This window comes from Epinephelus fuscoguttatus, linkage group LG15 (genome assembly GCF_011397635.1).
Source record: "Epinephelus fuscoguttatus linkage group LG15, E.fuscoguttatus.final_Chr_v1".
Classification (NCBI taxonomy): Eukaryota; Metazoa; Chordata; class Actinopteri; order Perciformes; family Serranidae; genus Epinephelus; species Epinephelus fuscoguttatus.
Genome location: NC_064766.1, coordinates 14,424,296 through 14,442,741, shown reverse-complemented (window position 1 = coordinate 14,442,741; position 18,446 = coordinate 14,424,296). Strand labels below are relative to the sequence as shown.

Sequence of the window (18,446 nt, the reverse complement as noted above, 5' to 3'; positions counted from 1 at the left end):
ATGGATCTGTGGGTCAACAAGAATTTCTGCCTCGCCACTGTATGTGTCAGCGAACCCATCAAGTTGCAGTTACCGTTTACATCCATGTCTGTGAAAACATCACTATGTCACACAATTCCTTCCCAGGCAGCACAGACGACCAAAACAATCAGCACAGTTTCAAGGTGGGCACCCAGGATTAGTGTCACCAATTTAGTATCTGACCTAATTTCTCCCCTTCTGCTCCTGAGGCACTGAATAATGGCCAGAAGATTGTTTTTGCAGATCATTATGATGTCACAGTGAAGCTGACCTTTTGGATATAAAATGTCATCACTTCGTTTTATTCTGTCAGACATTGTGAGGTTTTGTCATAATTAGGGTATGAATACCTGACTTGTGGCTAAATATTTTGTGAGGTCACAGTGACCAAATCTTAATCAGTTCATCCTTGACTCAAAGTGGATATTTGTGCCACATTTCAAAAAATGCAAGGTCACAGTGACTTTGACCACCAAAATCTAATCAGTTCATCGTTAAAGCCCAGTTCAGACTGAAGATTCGCAACAAGAAAAGTTGAAACATGCAACTACTTGCAACGCGCCATTCTGCAACATTCTAAAAATCTGCCGGTTCACACTGATGCAACTAGATGAGACGGAGTATCACCTCTATGCAACAACTCTTTTTACTTTCATTCTGATTTCCAGCTTTTCAGGCTTATTTTGTGGCTGAACATAATTTCTTCTTCTTCTTAAACTATGAATGAGGATAGTGATAGTGAGATACTGGCTACAGTTGCATTTGTAGTAGTGATGAAATGGTGAAAACCAAACAAAACGAGCATCAGATGGACTGTATCCATAATCAATATGCCACAATAATATAAATAACCAGCACCAATTAATCAGTCAATGAGAATGTGTGTGAAAGGGCATAAGCACATACAACAACAGCCCCAGCAACCAACCGTGTGACACCAGCACATGTAAGGATGGAAAAAGTGGGCTCAGCAGGGATTGAACACCTGTCGCAGCAAGCGAACACACCGTCTGCGGTCATTTTGACTTGGTCAGTGGACTCTTTGATTCAACCTCAGATGGCCAGTTCCCACTGCTGCAACTTTTCTCTGCAATGGTTAAAAAAAGGTTTCGTCTTGTCATGAAATCATTGGTCTGAACTGGGCTTAAGTCTGAATGGACGTTTGTGCCAAATTTGAAAAAACAACAACAACAACAACAACAACAACAACACTCCCCCAATGTGTTCTTGAGTTATTGAGTTCACGAGAATGGTATGTATGGATTGACGGACGACTTGCCAAGGCTATTGCCAGAGTAGGAGGCATACAAAGATTGATTCATTTTATTATTTAGGAGACTGTATTAGGCAAATTTTGCAATCAAAGTAATGAGATGAACTACTCAAAAACTAAGTACAGTATTAACTTGGAAACCTTGATTGCACCTTTTGTGCTTCAAGGGGAATAAATCATAGTTTCATAGTTTGTTTTTATTCAAAATTTGTCAGTGAAACACACCCTGAACTCTGTGTCCTGTAACCTACCAAACAGTGTGTCGGATTTATCGCTGCACCCCTGTGAAACATGCACTGTACAGATACTCACCTTGCAGACGGACTGGAACTCCTCGTTCTCGTCGTCATAGCAGGCCAGCAGGAAGCCCCCATAGGTGCCTGTCCTCTTGCCTTTTCCCAGGTAGGCACCAATCACGCACAGGTCCACCGTGTCACCCACCCCATCCAGGTAGTCCTTCTTTAGCTGAGGGAGAGCACGGCAGCGTTTGAAAGACATTACTATATAGATTTCATGATAAAGTATAAAAAACAAATATGCATTCCTGGAGCTGAAAATGCATCTCAGTATGAACAGAACTGAATCAGTTATGTTTCCAAAAGGGTACAAATCTTCTTTGCATAAATTATATGCCAGAGGGAAAAATTAAATGTCATTTATTAACAATGTGACCCGTCAGAGTTCTTACCTGAAGCAAGAAATTGTTGAAAAGCTAATGGTCTTAGGAAAAAAATCCTCTTTGTCCTCTAGAAATTTGAAATCATTGTGTATGAAAATGTTAAACCTGATGACTGTTACCAACTCAGGTGATTTGGAAATGTTACCCTGACAGTTCAGGTATTAGTTCTTTATCCTGATGAAGGGCTGTCATTTTTGATTTAATTTAGTTGTTTGTTAATAAAACTCCTTCATTAAAGAGCTGCTTTTCATTTAAAAGGTTCTATTTTCTGTATTTTGCCCTTAATGAATATGAATAGTGAAAGGGTAAAATATTATACCCACAAAGAAGAAAATGAGAACCTTTATACAGTCAGCGTTGCATAAATGGTGGCTCATTTGAATGTGTTTGTGGCGTAAGAGAACATATGCTTTTCATCTGCATAACACATATGCATTGGGGTCAGTGCATGCCCACGTTTACCAATGGTGCATGTAAAAGCCTATGTGAGCTACAACTGTGTCGCGCACACACACACCTTGAGCCAGTTGTGAGAGCGCTTGGCAATTTCATAGGTGGCATCCTTCTCCAGAGTCTTCACCATGAGGCCCTCGCAGGAGTCTACAACACACACACACACACACACACACACACACACACACACACATTAACACACCAAAACACGATTCTAGTTGTGCAGAAAGGAAATGAACAGATTATCTTTCAGATACATGGAAAGTCTTTGTCTCCTTCTGAGTTGCATACACAAACACAAAAAAAGGGTTTAGAACACAAAGAGACACAGTAGACAAAGTCACAGACATATAACTCATATACACACGTAACACACATGGGGGAACACATTTCTAAGTTCTTTCTCATATACAGAGTCAAGAAAATCCAATTACACAACTCACAGGTTCTATCTCTGTAGCACACACACACATACACTGAGGCAAACAAGCAATACAACCAACATACAGGCCAAACAAAAAGACAGCAGACAGGAAAACAAGCAGACAACTACTACACACACACACACACACACACACACACACCTCACACAATTTACACATGAAGGCAGCAGGCAAGGACACAAATGAAATGAAACTCTCACGCAGCACACCCACACACAAAAAGGTTCAAGACACACAGAGAAAGCAGGAAGGAAAAACAAGTGAAAAAAGTGTCTCAGCCAAACACGCACAATCATGAACACACACACACACACACACCTCGGACAGACTGCTCCAGGAACTCGGCGATGGCGTCGGTGTTGTCGGAGTCGATGGATCGGGCGAACACAAACTCCCCCTCCACCTCTGAGAAGCTTTCTTTCAGCAGAGCCCGACGCCGACACAACGGCTGTCGCACCAGGGACTACACACACGAACGAACACACACACACACACACACACGAACAGACACATCATTACAAATGGCAAAACTGTATCATTACAACCATTTCCTCTTCATAGCTTGGAGCCCTGCAATGACAAGGATGAAATGCCATCTCAGCTAGCTACCCACACACACAAACACACAGTCTCAGAGTATACTCACAGACACACAGTCACGACAGCATTGAACAAACTGCACACAACCACACAGGCAGTCTCAAACCAGCAGATCAAACAATCGCTATGGTTTCCAAACACCTATGGTAGGTTCTGGAGTATTTAGAATTTGTACAAGTCAAACACTTGGCAAAACTTGAAGGAGCACCTACATCGCTACAAAAGGGAGAAAAGTTGATAATGAGGTCGCAGGGCCTGCTTCCTCTTAATCTAGATCTTTTCTAATTCACAGCCAAGATTTTAGATATGATAGAGTCCAGATTCCTCCTCTCTGGACACACAAACAAATTACCTTATAAAGTTGATGTGGCAAAACACGGTAACATTATCATCTATATGGAGTTTGGAGGTGTTTTTTGCCTCCTGGTCAATGTACGCCCATTCACTCTTCTTTTAGCTCCGTTTTGGTTTCTACTAGCTCCTAAGGAAAATTTCTCTAGCTGCTAAAATGCTAGCTAGCTCTGATAAACATCAACGGTGGGAAAAAGGACAGTGATGCCCATGCACATCAAGGTGTTGCCAATATTTGGGCATTAGGGCTGAACGGCATAAGGAAAACGTTCAAAATGTGATAACGTTGTTTCAAATTGCAGTAACGGTATAAGCTGCAATGAACAAACAGATATTAAAAAGTGTTCTGATCTGAGCTCATCTACCTTGACCAAACACTTGCTACACACCGAGCTATTCTTCAGCTACGCTACTCCTTTAACATGTGTATTCATTCTCAACCCAGGCATATGCAGTGATTTTCTTTTGCGTTTCAACTCATATGTTGTTTATATTGACCGCCATTTAATCTATGAGTTAAACAAGCCTGCCTGTGTCTGCCGTCACATGGCGCACTCTCACAGACACAGGCAGAACTGAGCTAAATCTCTTGTAGTAGAGCAGATGTAGAAACAACGCTTGCTTGCTGTTTCGAGCATTGGCCCTGTCGCACAGGTCTAGCGTAACTTCTTAGTGGCCCCAGGCCATTGGGAAATCCTTATTGTTTTACTCTGGTCAGTCAGACAGAGCCCTCGCCGCAGAGGGTTAACAACCTCCGGCACTAGGGTTGCAGTGGTACACAGTGCGTTTTATGGTGGTATAAAAACTGACAGTTATCATACTATGCACATTTGCCCCATCTATGGTATTCTGGGGGAAAAAGCAACCAGACAGAGAATCCACCTGCATGTGAATATCTCCTTTCCTCCTCGACTGCCTATCAGACTCACATTTCAATTATAATAAAGCATTAATTTACCTGAAAAAACCTTCTGTTTTCTTTCCTTTAAGGGCCGTTGTAACTGATAATAATAATACCTCTGTAATACCTTATACTGTGATAGTAAATAACCAACATGTGGAATGTTTGTCTAACTTCTCCTCTGGTCTTAAAACCTGCCAAATTCCCCAAAATAGTACCAAGGACATGACCTTGGTATCCTCAGGGGCAGCTGTAGTCCGACTAGCAGCCCCTAATGATTGGCTGAGTGTTGGCAGCGGGACACGAAGACTGCCTCGCCCCGAGCCAACAATAGAGTTAGCAGTGACAATGACTGCAGTGCACAGGGAATTGAACAGTCAAAAGTTATAGCAAAAAAAGAGAGAGATAATCAATCAAAAATAAATAAATAAATGAATGAATAAAAAAGGGCAACAGCCAAAAAAAGAGAAAGTATGTGCATACAGAGACAAATTAATTCATAAAATTTACATAAATGCCACATTAGGTGGGAAGCAGCAATGAAATGGCACAACTTAAGAGTCACTAGTGCTCTTTTAATTCTGTAATTTTGTTTGCATCCACTTGGGAACTCTCGCATGGCATTGGCTGATGGAAACATTCGCTGATTTGCATTTTCTTCGGCTGACTTTTAGGAAATTAGCTTAAAAATTGTGTATTATTTGGTTGGAAACATACACACACCCAATCCCACACCTATTCAAAATTGCCACCCACAACACACACACAGATAGTGCCTGACAGCCTCAAAAAGGCACCGGCTTTCTCTCTCATACACACACACACACACACACACACACACACACACACACACACACACACACACGCTTAGATACGGTCTCAGACACACACACACACTCCGCTGGAATTACAATGAGCGTTACAATCATTATCCAGTTACGGCCTCCAGTAGCACCATCATTGGCATTCAGGGACGTTGTCAGCATCTCAGCGGGGCGACGAGCACGCAGGCACGTTCACAAACAATAAACACACGCACACACACAGACACGCTGGTTTTAAATGACAACAGGAGCGTAGAGAGAGATCTCTGGGTAATATTTTCCTCATCAGCAGCAGCAGGTCTTACCTCTCCATTGAGATAGAGGAGGTCAAAGGCGTACACGCACACTTGGACTTTGATCTCCGAAGCATCCACGTCCTGCAGTGAGGCATCAACACACATACACACACAACATTATTATTTTTTCCCTTGACAAAAATATGCAAATAGACGCATCTTATTCACAAATCGCTACATCCAACCTTGGGACTTGTTACAAAGAGCTCTTTGATTTCTCTCCCGTTCATCTTGAAAGTTAACCACCCCGCCTTCCAGTCTCCCCCTCTACCTTTTTAACAGCACCGCGCCTCCTCGTTGTGTTCATCCTTCCCTTCCAGCGTATTACTTCCTGCTCCTCGGCTCCCTTCTCTCACCTTTTCTGCTTCTCCATCTCCTGCTCTCACCTCTCTTGCACCTCATCCTGTTTATTCCACACTCGTTTACTCCTGCCAGTCTCTGGTCTCACCACTCCACATTACAGCGTTTCCCCTGTGGCCCTGATGTAAAATTCCATGACTTTTCTATAACTACACCGAAGAGATATTGAATTTCAAGATTGGTTTGCACCAGCTATTCATAAATCCATTACCATGCTTGTGTGTAACGTCCTTCCCTCCTAGCTACAAAACAGTTTCAAACTGGTGATTTACTAAAATCAGGTTGCACCATCAAAACAACAAAAGACGGGAAGAAGAGGACTGACAGCAAGTAAACATGGATGTAAATAATGCAGGTTTTAAAAATGATCCAAAAAAAGGAAAACAGAAATGTTGTTGGCAAGACAACTCCACAGGGCATCTTTAAGAAATGTCTGAGCTGGTGAAAACCTTAACGTGTAAATCAGTTGCTAAGAAACATTTGTAAAGCAATCGACTATGTCAGTGGTTATCAACGTTTTTCGTGTCACAGACCTATAAAATTGATACACTTGAGGTCATGGACCCCCATTTGACAAGATTTTGCTTCAGGGACCTCCATCGGAAAAGATTTCAGTTGTTAGATAGGACTAAGACCAGATTTCCAGCTGTCAGCTATAGCTGAGGAGAAAACAGTCAGGGTGAAGTGAAACCTTTTATCAGAGTCACAGAGCTCACATTGGACTCACTTCTATAGTTAATTAAGTTGTAAAAATATACAATTCCCCATTTTTCTGAGGACTCTCTTAAGGACCCTAAAAGGTCCTGGATCTGTGGTTGAGAACCACCGGACTATGCAAACAGGAGGTCACTGCAGTATAACGAGAAATGGGGTTCGATAGCATTTCATTGAATTCAAATCCAGCATCGAGACCACTTATCGAACCTGGCAGTTACACCTGGGAAACCGATCATTATGTGAGTTTTTGTGGAGCCACCTGTTACTACCTGTCCACTCTATAAGCACTTGCATTATAATTAGGCTTTGTTTGAATGTACTTTGATTTTAACTTGTAATGAACACACTTGTAGAATTTGAGGATATTTTAAAAAGTGAGAAAGGGATGTGATCAGGAAAATAAAAAGCCAGTGTCTACAACAAAGACCTATGCAGTCTTCAAACCTGAATGATTTTTCTCCTGATTTATTCCCCTTCTCCTTTTTTCTTCTTCATTACTTTCCCCTCCGCCAATTAATGATGTTTAATTAGTCCATATCGGGTTTCATCTCCTCATCTGAAATATTTAATTTCAGCATGAACGCTCTTGGTAGTATAACAGTGAGAATGTTGTTACAAAATGCCAGAAGGGCAGTACAATCAGTTTGTGCATCAAACCATCATTACAAATAATCATGATTTCGTAGTGGCGGTAACACTATCTGGCAAAAAATCATCAGGATAATCATTTCCATCATCACGTTCTTCATACTGGCACTCTCATTTCTCCTCTCCTAATTTACAAGGGTGTCATCATGCACACAAAAAGACAAGGTAAAAGGAGCCGATTCGCTTTAATGTGATTGGTGTAGTGGAAAGAGGCCATTATTCTGATCAAAACTGAAAAAACACCTCGCTGACATTTGCAATCTCACAGCCCCCTCCTCTCTCCTCGATCCATTTGACTCCTCTGTCTCCAACTTATCAATCTCCCCCTTTTTCTGTCTGCTCTTTCTCCGTCCATCTCCCTCCGTCTGCCGGATCATTTCACTCCATTATCTACCTCTCCTCTCCCCTCCTGGTCTTTATCTCTGTCTTGTTTTCTCTCTCCAACCTTTTCACTTCCTTTTTTCTTCTCCCATCACCTCTGACTTTCTACCTTTTTAACACTGCAAGCATTTCATCCTCCTTTCATCTTATTATATTCCTCTCAGGCCATACCTTTCTCTTACGGGTGGTAAGGACCTGGAAGGGCTGGATCTGTTTCTTCTCACTATCCCAGGCCACAGCCTCAGAGTCCAGGACGCAGGATACCACAGAATCCTTCTTCACCTTTTGGAAAAATAATATGGATACAGCAAAAGGGAATTGTAAATAAAGAGATGAGAGATTACAATTAGTAGAGAGATAAGGAGGGTTTTTTGGGGTTAAAAAAAAAAAAAAAAAAAAAAAAAAAAGCCAGATGATGTTATTTGCCAATCTGCATATAAGCAACATCTGCTGTAGCAATCAGAGGATCATCAAGAAGTTGCATTGAAGTAAATACAACAAACTTGGAGATTTATACTCAGTACAAGACTCAACTTTTAAGAGCCATGAACACAGGCAATCAAATTGAAGGCATGTTCAGGCTGTTTCAGGACCCGCAGCTGCCCTCAATTTGTTGCCAAATGCTTTGGAAGTCAACACATTAACTTTTTTTTTTCCACACTACATTTATCATTACTCTCGAGTAGCCATGTCTGTTGCTGCCATCTCTTCTACTCAACCAGTTACCTAAGTGTTAAACACACCCCCTCTTTTGGTCGGATGCCCACGTTGTGCCAGAAGCCAAATGTTTAACCGGAGATGTTTTGCAGTTTGTTTCGCAGTTTATTTTTTATTTCTGCATTAATTAAAAGGCTTTGGCAGCTGATAAATATTTCCATGTACACAAGAAACTGATAGGGTTTAGGCTGTGGATAAATCAGCTATGGGCAGATAATATTGACCATCACCTCTGATTTTCAAGATCAGACAGAGCGGCTGCTAATTATCTGCGCCACCAAATCCTACGTGTGATGCTTAGGGATGTTAATCTCCTGCATCCTAGTCGATTCAGGACCACCAGGACGCTTTAAATGTACAACTTGAACCAGATTTTAGGCCGATTGGGGATTGAGATCTGAATGGTAATCAGAGTTAAGAGCAAGCGACACATTAGAGGTAACAGGTTAGTGAGTAAATTTTCCCACCACCGAACAATTTACAAGACAAAATATTCATCAATATTTGTGGAGTGCTGTATTAAAGGAGCACTTAGCCCATAAAATGACCACATGTATATCAGTTAGTCACACCGTGTTACCTTGAATTCGTAAGGAAAACAGTTTTTCTCGCATGCCTCCATGGAAAACAGGGAACATAGTGATTTAGTGATTGATTGGGGAGCACGTTTAACAACAGCAAAATTATTTTAAAACATCTGTTTACAAACTCTCACACAGCTGATGCAGTACAATCCAAGTCTCACTTATCCAGTTGTATGCTCAGTACTTCCCAAACACATGCAGTTTCGCTAAAACCTTGCTATTTGAAACTGAACTAAAAGTGTAACTTACCCGTGCTCTCTTTAAAGCCAGACTCCAATATTGAGGTATTTTAGCAAAAATGCATGTGTTTGGGAAGTACCGAGCATAGGACTGGACAAATGAAACTTGGATTATGCTGCATGAGTTGTGTAAGAGTTTGTAAACCAATGTTTTGATTTATTATTTTGCTGTTGTTACACATCCTTTTGTGGGTGAAGTATGCCTTTAAGTTACTGCTAATGTAAGCCAAACATTTCCTACTGCTGCAACTTGTTAAACGCATTTAACTGGCAAAACACAAGTCGACTTTTACTGTGAAGCAGTCACAGGAAATGAAATCTGTTTGTCAGTAAGATTAGCACGACCGCTATCATTCGTCAAAAATGCATCTAAAAAACAAGACAATTTTCTTTTCAGCATTTGTTGACAGAACCTCAGTTTGAAATATTGCAGGGAGTAATAGAAGACTCAGCAACCAAAGTGAGCTGTTAGATGAAGAGCTGGAGGCGACAGGCTCCACATCTCTAACTTAATAGCGATGTTAACCAACTCCTTTTCCCTAATTTTTCTTATCAGGTTCCCTATTAGCACTGGGTTCAAATCAGAAGTATTGCCAAATAGGCACTCTTGCTTTTTGCTTTGACACCAAATCCTCCGCCAAGGTCTTATCAGTCAAGTCAATTTCTTGTCAGGTGATAAGTGAAATCTGACTCCTGCTAATCTGTGCTGCGGCTCTGCTGCTGTTGCTGTACAGAGCCGAGGCGGTGGGGGCGGTGTGAAACGTTATCGGGGTATGCCCGCACACCGTGTATCACTAGTAACACTGACTGTTATGGAAAGCCTAGTGACAGGCTGTTTGGAAACAGTCAAATATATAGAACAGACCCATTTATACTCACAAGGTCATTAGGCTAAGTAATACATTAATTAATGTATTTGTATTAATATTAATGAGTTAATGTATTAATATCAATTCATAATTAGAAGCATAAAGGTGCTATGGTGGCTTCGGGAAAATGAGATTTCCCTTATTAATATGCAAAATAATGCAGCAAGGTGCTGTAAAATCTAATCAGACCATCTCCTCTATGCAGGCAATGTGGGTTAGTGTGAAGTTTCACTCAGGCATTGTTCATATATTGTGTTGACGAGAATGTGTTGACACACACAGACGCAGCCATGACAACACGATGTCGGGATTAAAGAATGCAAATTATAATTTAAGCAATTTCTTTAATCAATTGTCTGCCATGTTTATGATAAGCAATCGATTTCCTTAATGAAAGCTTCATTTAAAAACAACTGACACGGGCTATTTTCATAGCACAGTCCTGGAAGATTAAATGTCATAAATTAATGGTCACACATTAAATAAGCACAAGACAGTTGTTTCAAGCTCACATCAAATAAAATGATGCCATTGCTTAGAAATGCTGGGTCTTTCTTAAGACATGCAAATAAAGCACAAACACCTAAACTTCTCACTGTTTAACTGTTGTTTTTTATTTGAAATCTTGCAGTTTTGGTGACTTAATGGTGGGAAAGAAAGGTGAGAGACAGCAAAGGAGGGAGGCAAAACAAATGACAAGAAATATGGGTTAAGGAGTGTAGAAAGAATGAGAAGAATGGAGAGGAGCAAGAGACAACAGTGAAAGAAAAGGTTTTTAAAAAGGAGGGTGGGTGTGGAAATGGGGTGCAAAAGACAAACAGTGAGAGGGGAGATGGGGATAAAGAGGAAGTGAAAGCAAAAACAAAAAAGGTGAGAGAAGACAGCAGTCAGGAGCATCGACAGGCAATGAAGAAAAATAGCAAGAATGAGTATGTAAGGAGTGTAGAGGCAGAGGCAGGGGAGTGGTGAGAGGGGAAAGGTTTAAGAGGCAGAGAGATGGACCAAAAAAAAGGTAAAATTGCAGGCAGGCAGTATCAAAGTGCTGAAAAAAGATGAGAGGAAGAGGGAGAGACAAGAATGAATAAGACAAGAGTGAGGAGAAAGAGAGGTGAAGAGAGAGCAGCGAGTTGTGAGGGGAACGAACAGGTATCATCAAGAAGTAATGAAGAAGAAAGGGTGGAGAGATGATTAGACGGAGAGACATGAGAAGGAGACGGGTGGACAGAGAGTGCAATAAAGGTGAGAGTGAGAGACAAAGAGCCATGTAGCTTTTAAAGTTCTGATAAGAGAAGGAGCAAAAAAAAACAGAGAGATGAAAGCCAGTGTGAGAGAGACTTGAGAGGGCAGATGTTGTGTGAAATGATGCGATACAGTGTGTGAGGGAGACAGAAAGAAAGATAAAAATGAAAGGAGGGGCAAGTAGCACTGAAAAAGTAAACTTTTCATTTGCTGGCATGACCCAACACTGTTTCTCAATAGTGTGGGGAGGTTTCGCGCTGAGCTAAGCTGTGAGCAACCGCAGCCGTTCAAGTCATGCTGGCACAGAACTGTTGCTTTTCCACAAGACAGCAGGGCAGGGTGAAGGAAGCCTATTACCTGAATGAGAAGTGCGTGTTCCCGCCAACTGCAGAATGAACATCTCTAAAATCTCTCTCTGGCTGTCGTTTCCTCTTCACCACAGCAATATCAACAACTCATCCACTCAACAAATAATGCCAAATAATTCCATCTTTTTTTCAAACTGTGGCAGAACAGACAAGGCTAACTGGATGACAAATACATTGCATATCCTGTGGCTACTTGCTCACGCCCCGGCAGTGGGGCGTGAGCAAGTAACAAATGTGTAGCTCAGCGTGTGACGTAAACAGTGACGTACTTAGAGGGAAGCCACGGCTGGTCAGTCCTTTGGCGATTCTCTCACAAGTTGGCCCGTCCTTCACCGTCCCCGTCACTTGATGGTTAATGGCCTCTTTGTTTGCGAGGGCAAGGACGGCGCACAACTCCTTGTCTCCCCAGTTGCTCATCTTTACTGTGTCTGTCAGGTTTGTGTTTCCCTCTAGCTACTAGCTGCTCGCTAATTCCTGCTATCAGCTGTTTCCTGTTAGTCCACCGCCAGTGGGTCACACGTGCGGCGTCATCAACAGTTTCTCCCACAAGTCATCAGTCAATAGCCCCTTCCGTGGCGGAAGGACGTCTCAGCCTTTTTAAACTAAAAAGGTTCCGCCAATATGTTCACCCCCATGCCGGAGGATTGGGCACTTCGGATCAACTCACCAATCCGGCTCTGTGCGTCTAAACGCTTGCAGTTTGCCTGCAAAACGGCCCAACAGTCGCCAAAAAACTGGCAGTGTAAAACGGGCTATAGACTACCATGATGTCACCCATCTCATTTTTTGAAGCCTCAAGTTCGGCATTCCGGCATTTGTGGAGCCAGATGTGACCAACTGTGGCTGAGAGTCTGGCACCGTTGAGATGCAAGGCATGGATTAGACATAGAAGCCGAGGACACAATCAGCAGACAGCCTGTCACTCAAAGCAGACCGCTCTTAATTATGTGCAACTTTAAGCCTTAATACATTTAAACGGGTGAGCTTTATATAAAATATTACCTCCTGTACCGTTGTCGTTAGTGTTAAAATTAGCTATAAAGCCCAAAACTGTTTTTGTACCAGGCTGTAAACATGTTTTTCTGCCTTAAAATTGGGCATTTTAACATGGGGGTCTATGGGGATTGACTGTCTTCTGGAGTCAGCCTCAAGTGGCCATTTGAGGAAATGCAGTTTCTGGCATTTTTTGAGTTGGCTAAATGTTTTCAGCCCGAGAATGCCACTTGGTTAGTATGCATTTTTATGCTTTTATTAGAAAGATGACAGTTCAGGAATAACAGAAAATAAGGAGAGAAAGATGGGGAACAACATGCAACAAAAGTCCCTGACCTGACTCAAACCAGGGGGATTGCTAATCATAGTCAGTGCCTTAAACCTCTAAGCCACAAGAGTGCCCCACCAGTGGAAAGCTTTTAACGTGAACAAGAAGCATCTATAATTTAACACAGCTCTGATAGCGCTGTAGAAGTGATGAGTAAACAAATAAATAAGGAGGATATCTATGAAAAAAAGTGAGCGGCAAGATGAAAAAATGCCAATACTGGGCGCATGAAAAAACATGCCCATGTCAGCAAGTTGCATGTTGGTTATTTTGCTTAACACCTCCTTTCCTGCACCTTTTTCTTCTCCCTCTCATCTTCACCCAATTTTGTAAACGAGGAAATAGAGTCAACATGTATCTTACTTCCAAACTATTCTAAAGTGTCATCTGTGACAACTCATGACAACCTTGACACAAACAACAACAACAACAACAGTGAACGAGATAGCAGTGAGTGGAGAGAGCAGCTTTTTTTTTTTTTTTTTTTTTTTGTACGTCATTGCAGATCCTGACTAAAGCAGAAAAACACACAGCAGGCGCCAAGGTAGTGAGCGCGCTCAGATAACCCCAGGCCAACTGCCAAACCTTCAGGTGCTGGTGATCTCTTCCTCTCTCCCCACGCAAGCAGAAGCTCGCTAATTTGGCAAGCCTACCCACAGCTGCAATTAAACAACCAGTGTCTCTGCTATCTGTTAGAGAGATGCAGTTTCCTGACAAGCTGGTTTCATATTTCCATCCTCAGCAGACATCTCTCTAAATTAAAAAAAAAAAGAAAGGAAATGGCCAGTGGGAGCTCTTGTAACTGAAGGGGGACGAGAGGACAAGAAAGGGTAAGGACAAGCAAAGAAACAAATAAACTTGGAGAGGTTTCAAATGGAGACAGACAGTGTCAGGTAGGAGGAGTGGGCACATGGAAACCAGACAGATGAGAGACAGGTTGTGAAAAATAGGCAAAATGAAAGACAAGAGTGAAGAGAAATAAATGTGTGCCGTTGTTATCCACACCGCTGTAAAAGCCCTCATTTGACAATCAAAGCTCAGACTGACTCTCCTCTCTCCCACAGGGCTGAGCTGCAGCGCTCTATGTGTTCAAGTGTTTTACCTTGGGAATGCGAGAGATGATATCGGGGTATTTGCTGGTGTTGTCTTCCTGGTTGCGGCTGAATATTCGAACCTCGCCATTCTCGAGAATGTGAATCTGTGGGGGGAAATAAAAAGCACAATACAATACATTAAGCAGACACAAAATCGAAAAAACAAAATTCAAACTAGTCAGCGTTCATACTGAAAGTCAAAGCTGAGACTGGATGATAAAGTCTGATAGATGGATGTGTGAATGATACACCTATTGAAGACAGAAAAAGCCATCTAATCACAGGAGACAAGAAATTAAATTCACTGCCAGTGCACAATATGTCATGACCAGACTCAGAGGTGGCATTAGACCTTCTCATTGTCTGTCATTTTGACGGACAGTGGTGTAAAAATTCCGTCATAATCTATTATGACATGTCATTTAATTTCTATAAGTGATGATAAGATGCATTTAATTTTCATATTTTAATAATTAATATACAAAACAAGTTCACAGATTATGCCTTTCTAAGACGGAGTGTAGTGTTTGTTTAAGTCCTGCGTGCACAGTTAAGTTTTGACTCGTTTGAAGGTTACGTAACCCCTGTTCCTATGATGGCAACTTCACATACACTAGTCACCTACAGTACAGGCCAAAAGTTTGGACACACCTTCTCATTCAATGCGTTTTCTTTATTTTCATGACTATTTACATTGTAGATTCTCACTGAAGGCATCAAAACTATGAATGAACACATGTGGAGTTATGTACTTAACAAAAAAGGTGAAATAACTGAAAACATGTTTTATATTCTAGTTTCTTCAAAATAGCCACCCTTTGCTCTGATTACTGCTTTGCACACTCTTGGCATTCTCTCCATGAGCTTCAAGAGGTAGTCACCTGAAATGGTTTTCCAACAGTCTTGAAGGAGTTCCCAGAGGTGTTTAGCACTTGTTGGCCCCTTTGCCTTCACTCTGCGGTCCAGCTCACCCCAAACCATCTCGATTGGGTTCAGGTCCGGTGACTGTGGAGGCCAGGTCATCTGCCGCAGCACTCCATCACTCTCCTTCTTGGTCAAATAGCCCTTACACAGCCTGGAGGTGTGTTTGGGGTCATTGTCCTGTTGAAAAATAAATGATCGTTCAACTAAACGCAAACCGGATGGGATGGCATGTCGCTGCAGGATGCTGTGGTAGCCATGCTGGTTCAGTGTGCCTTCAATTTTGAATAAATCCCCAACAGTGTCACCAGCAAAACACCCCCACACCATCACACCTCCTCCTCCATGCTTCACAGTGGGAACCAGGCATGTGGAATCCATCCGTTCACCTTTTCTGCGTCTCACAAAGACACGGCGGTTGGAACCAAAGATCTCAAATTTGGACTCATCAGACCAAAGCACAGATTTCCACTGGTCTAATGTCCATTCCTTGTGTTTCTTGGCCCAAACAAATCTCTTCTGCTTGTTGCCTCTCCTTAGCAGTGGTTTCCTAGCAGCTATTTGACCATGAAGGCCTGATTCGCAGTCTCCTCTTAACAGTTGTTCTAGAGATGGGTCTGCTGCTAGAACTCTGTGTGGCATTCATCTGGTCTCTGATCTGAGCTGCTGTTAACTTGCGATTTCTGAGGCTGGTGACTCGGATGAACTTATCCTCAGAAGCAGAGGTGACTCTTGGTCTTCCTTTCCTGGGTCGGTCCTCACGTGTGCCAGTTTCGGTGTCGCGCTTGATGGTTTTTGCGACTCCACTTGGGGACACATTTAAAGTTTTTGCAATTTTCCGGACTGACTGACCTTCATTTCTTAAAGTAATGATGGCCACTCGTTTTTCTTTAGTTAGCTGATTGGTTCTTGCCATAATATGAATTTTAACAGTTGTCCAATAGGGCTGTCGGCTGTGTATTAACCTGACTTCTGCACAACACAACTGATGGTGCCAACCCCATTGATAAAGCAAGAAATTCCACTAATTAACCCTGATAAGGCACACCTGTGAAGTGGAAACCATTTCAGGTGACTACCTCTTGAAGCTCATGGAGAGAATGCCAAGAGTGTGCAAAGCAGTAATCAGAGCAAAGGGTGGCTATTTTGAAGAAACTAGAATATAAAACATGTTTTCAGTTATTTCACCTTTTTTTGTTAAGTACATAACTCCACATGTGTTCATTCATAGTTTTGATGCCTTCAGTGAGAATCTACAATGTAAATAGTCATGAAAATAAAGAAAACGCGTTGAATGAGAAGGTGTGTCCAAACTTTTGGCCTGTACTGTATAACAATAAAATTAAAAGGACATTTTACTGCTTTTTCATCTTTACTAGTCAACAGTTAGCAGCTATAGACTGAGAACACATTTAATTCACTGTGTTGCTAAAAGGCTACTTCCGGAAGCTACCAGCAACTCATAAGGTGGCATGTTTTGTTATTCAATATATAAGTTGAAGTCGTTAATCAATCAACATACCTTAAATGTCAACATGTCAACTTTGCCCACTCCATTTGTTTATATTGGCTCGCTCGAACAACATACACTTTAGAGTTGACTGGATCTTTAAGCGCTTAAAGAATGTATGTTACTTTCAAACAGATCATGCAAACTACGAATATTCTACATCTTCACTTGGAGGAAAAATGTGGCAGAGCATTGTTCTGCTGTATACTGCAACACTACACCCCAGTTTATAAGGGCATGGAGAGAAAAGAGACACCGACCAAGCAAAGAAACATTGGACAATCAGCTGCCGTGACATTATGTAACAACGGGATGTAGCAATAGCTTATCAATGCAATGGCGAACGCCAGCTAGACAACAAGGCCATGCACGTGAGATCAAAGATAAGACTAGACAATAGCTAATATGCACATGCCACTAAGTGGACAGGGGTGTGAATTACTTTAAGTTACGTTAACTTGCCCTCAGTGTTCTAAATCTGTCAAAATGATGGACAACCTTTGGACACAGCCGTTTGATCAGGCGAACTTGCTGTGACCTGGCAGACTACAAGTTGGACCCCAACTGATTAAATTAAAAATTATTCACGACTTGTGTGTCGTACATGCAGTAAACAATCACTAAGGACTTTAGTGTCCAATCTGACAGCAACAATAAAGACCATTTCTGGATCTAAATATGGTTTTATGAACACAGGTGAAGCTGGAACCTTTCACTTTGAAGGTGGGCTCTGTCCTTTTCCTTCTGAGTCGGTGAAAAGAGGGTGAGATTTTGTTTACTATTTTCTAGCTTAATCAATTAGTTGTTTGGTCAATAAAATGCATTGGCATGACAAGTAGAAATTAGGTGTTAAAGAACTGTATATTTTCCGCTCCTTTACTGGCCAGCTGGAGATTTGGATGACTAAAAATGTACACCATATGATATGAGTAGTCATTATTTTGTCCCTTTATCCTCTGTTATTTTCTTTATTTAATAATTTGCCATTTCTAAATGTGACTGTATTCCACTACCATGTGATTAACAGTGGGATTATCGTGCTGTACTGTCTTGTGCACAATGTTTGTACTTTACAAGGTACGTTGTTAAATTCCATTTTACGGTGCATTTTCAACACTTCCAGGGACAACAAATAGGCGAACTCCTGCTCATTTACATTTTCTTGCTCTTTCTGTTCTATTGATCAATGAGCATCGTCTGATAAATACACTCATAAAATACAAAGAAATACACACACAATCACTTCCATGAATGATTGGATGGGACACACACTACCATGAATACATGCAGTTATTTTGATTCATCAAATGCCACACACGTAGATGCGCTCTTTCTTACGGCATCTCACAAAATCTGAACACAAAGACACACACACACACAGGGGGAGCGTTTAACTGAGCGGTGTACCAAGAGTCCCTCTGCTGGCTGTAAGAGGTAACCTCTACTGCAGTGAGACCAGAGAGAGTGAGAGGGAGAGTGAAGAGGAGGACGTCATGGGGTTCTCTCGCTCTGCCTCCATCCTCTCTCCCCCCCCTCTCTCTCTGTTTCTCTGCTCATCTCCCTTTTTCTCAATTCAGCTCAGTTCAAAGGCACTTTATTGGCATGACTGTCCAAAATTAACAATACAGCTGGAGGGG

The 18,446-nt window shown here is 41.8% G+C and overlaps 1 protein-coding gene across 1 annotated transcript in view; it reads right to left on the bottom strand.

The window, feature by feature from the left end:
* Window positions 1-18,446, bottom strand: part of lig1 (ligase I, DNA, ATP-dependent) — a 57,310-nt gene that overhangs the window by 14,202 nt on the left and 24,662 nt on the right. The window contains exons 18-23 of the mRNA XM_049598598.1: window positions 14,387-14,482; window positions 8,119-8,229; window positions 5,851-5,922; window positions 3,188-3,332; window positions 2,491-2,573; window positions 1,607-1,759 (exon numbers count right to left, since the gene is read on the bottom strand). Coding sequence (XP_049454555.1) covers window positions 1,607-1,759; window positions 2,491-2,573; window positions 3,188-3,332; window positions 5,851-5,922; window positions 8,119-8,229; window positions 14,387-14,482 — 660 coding nt within the window. The remainder of the gene's footprint in view (window positions 1-1,606; window positions 1,760-2,490; window positions 2,574-3,187; window positions 3,333-5,850; window positions 5,923-8,118; window positions 8,230-14,386; window positions 14,483-18,446) is intronic.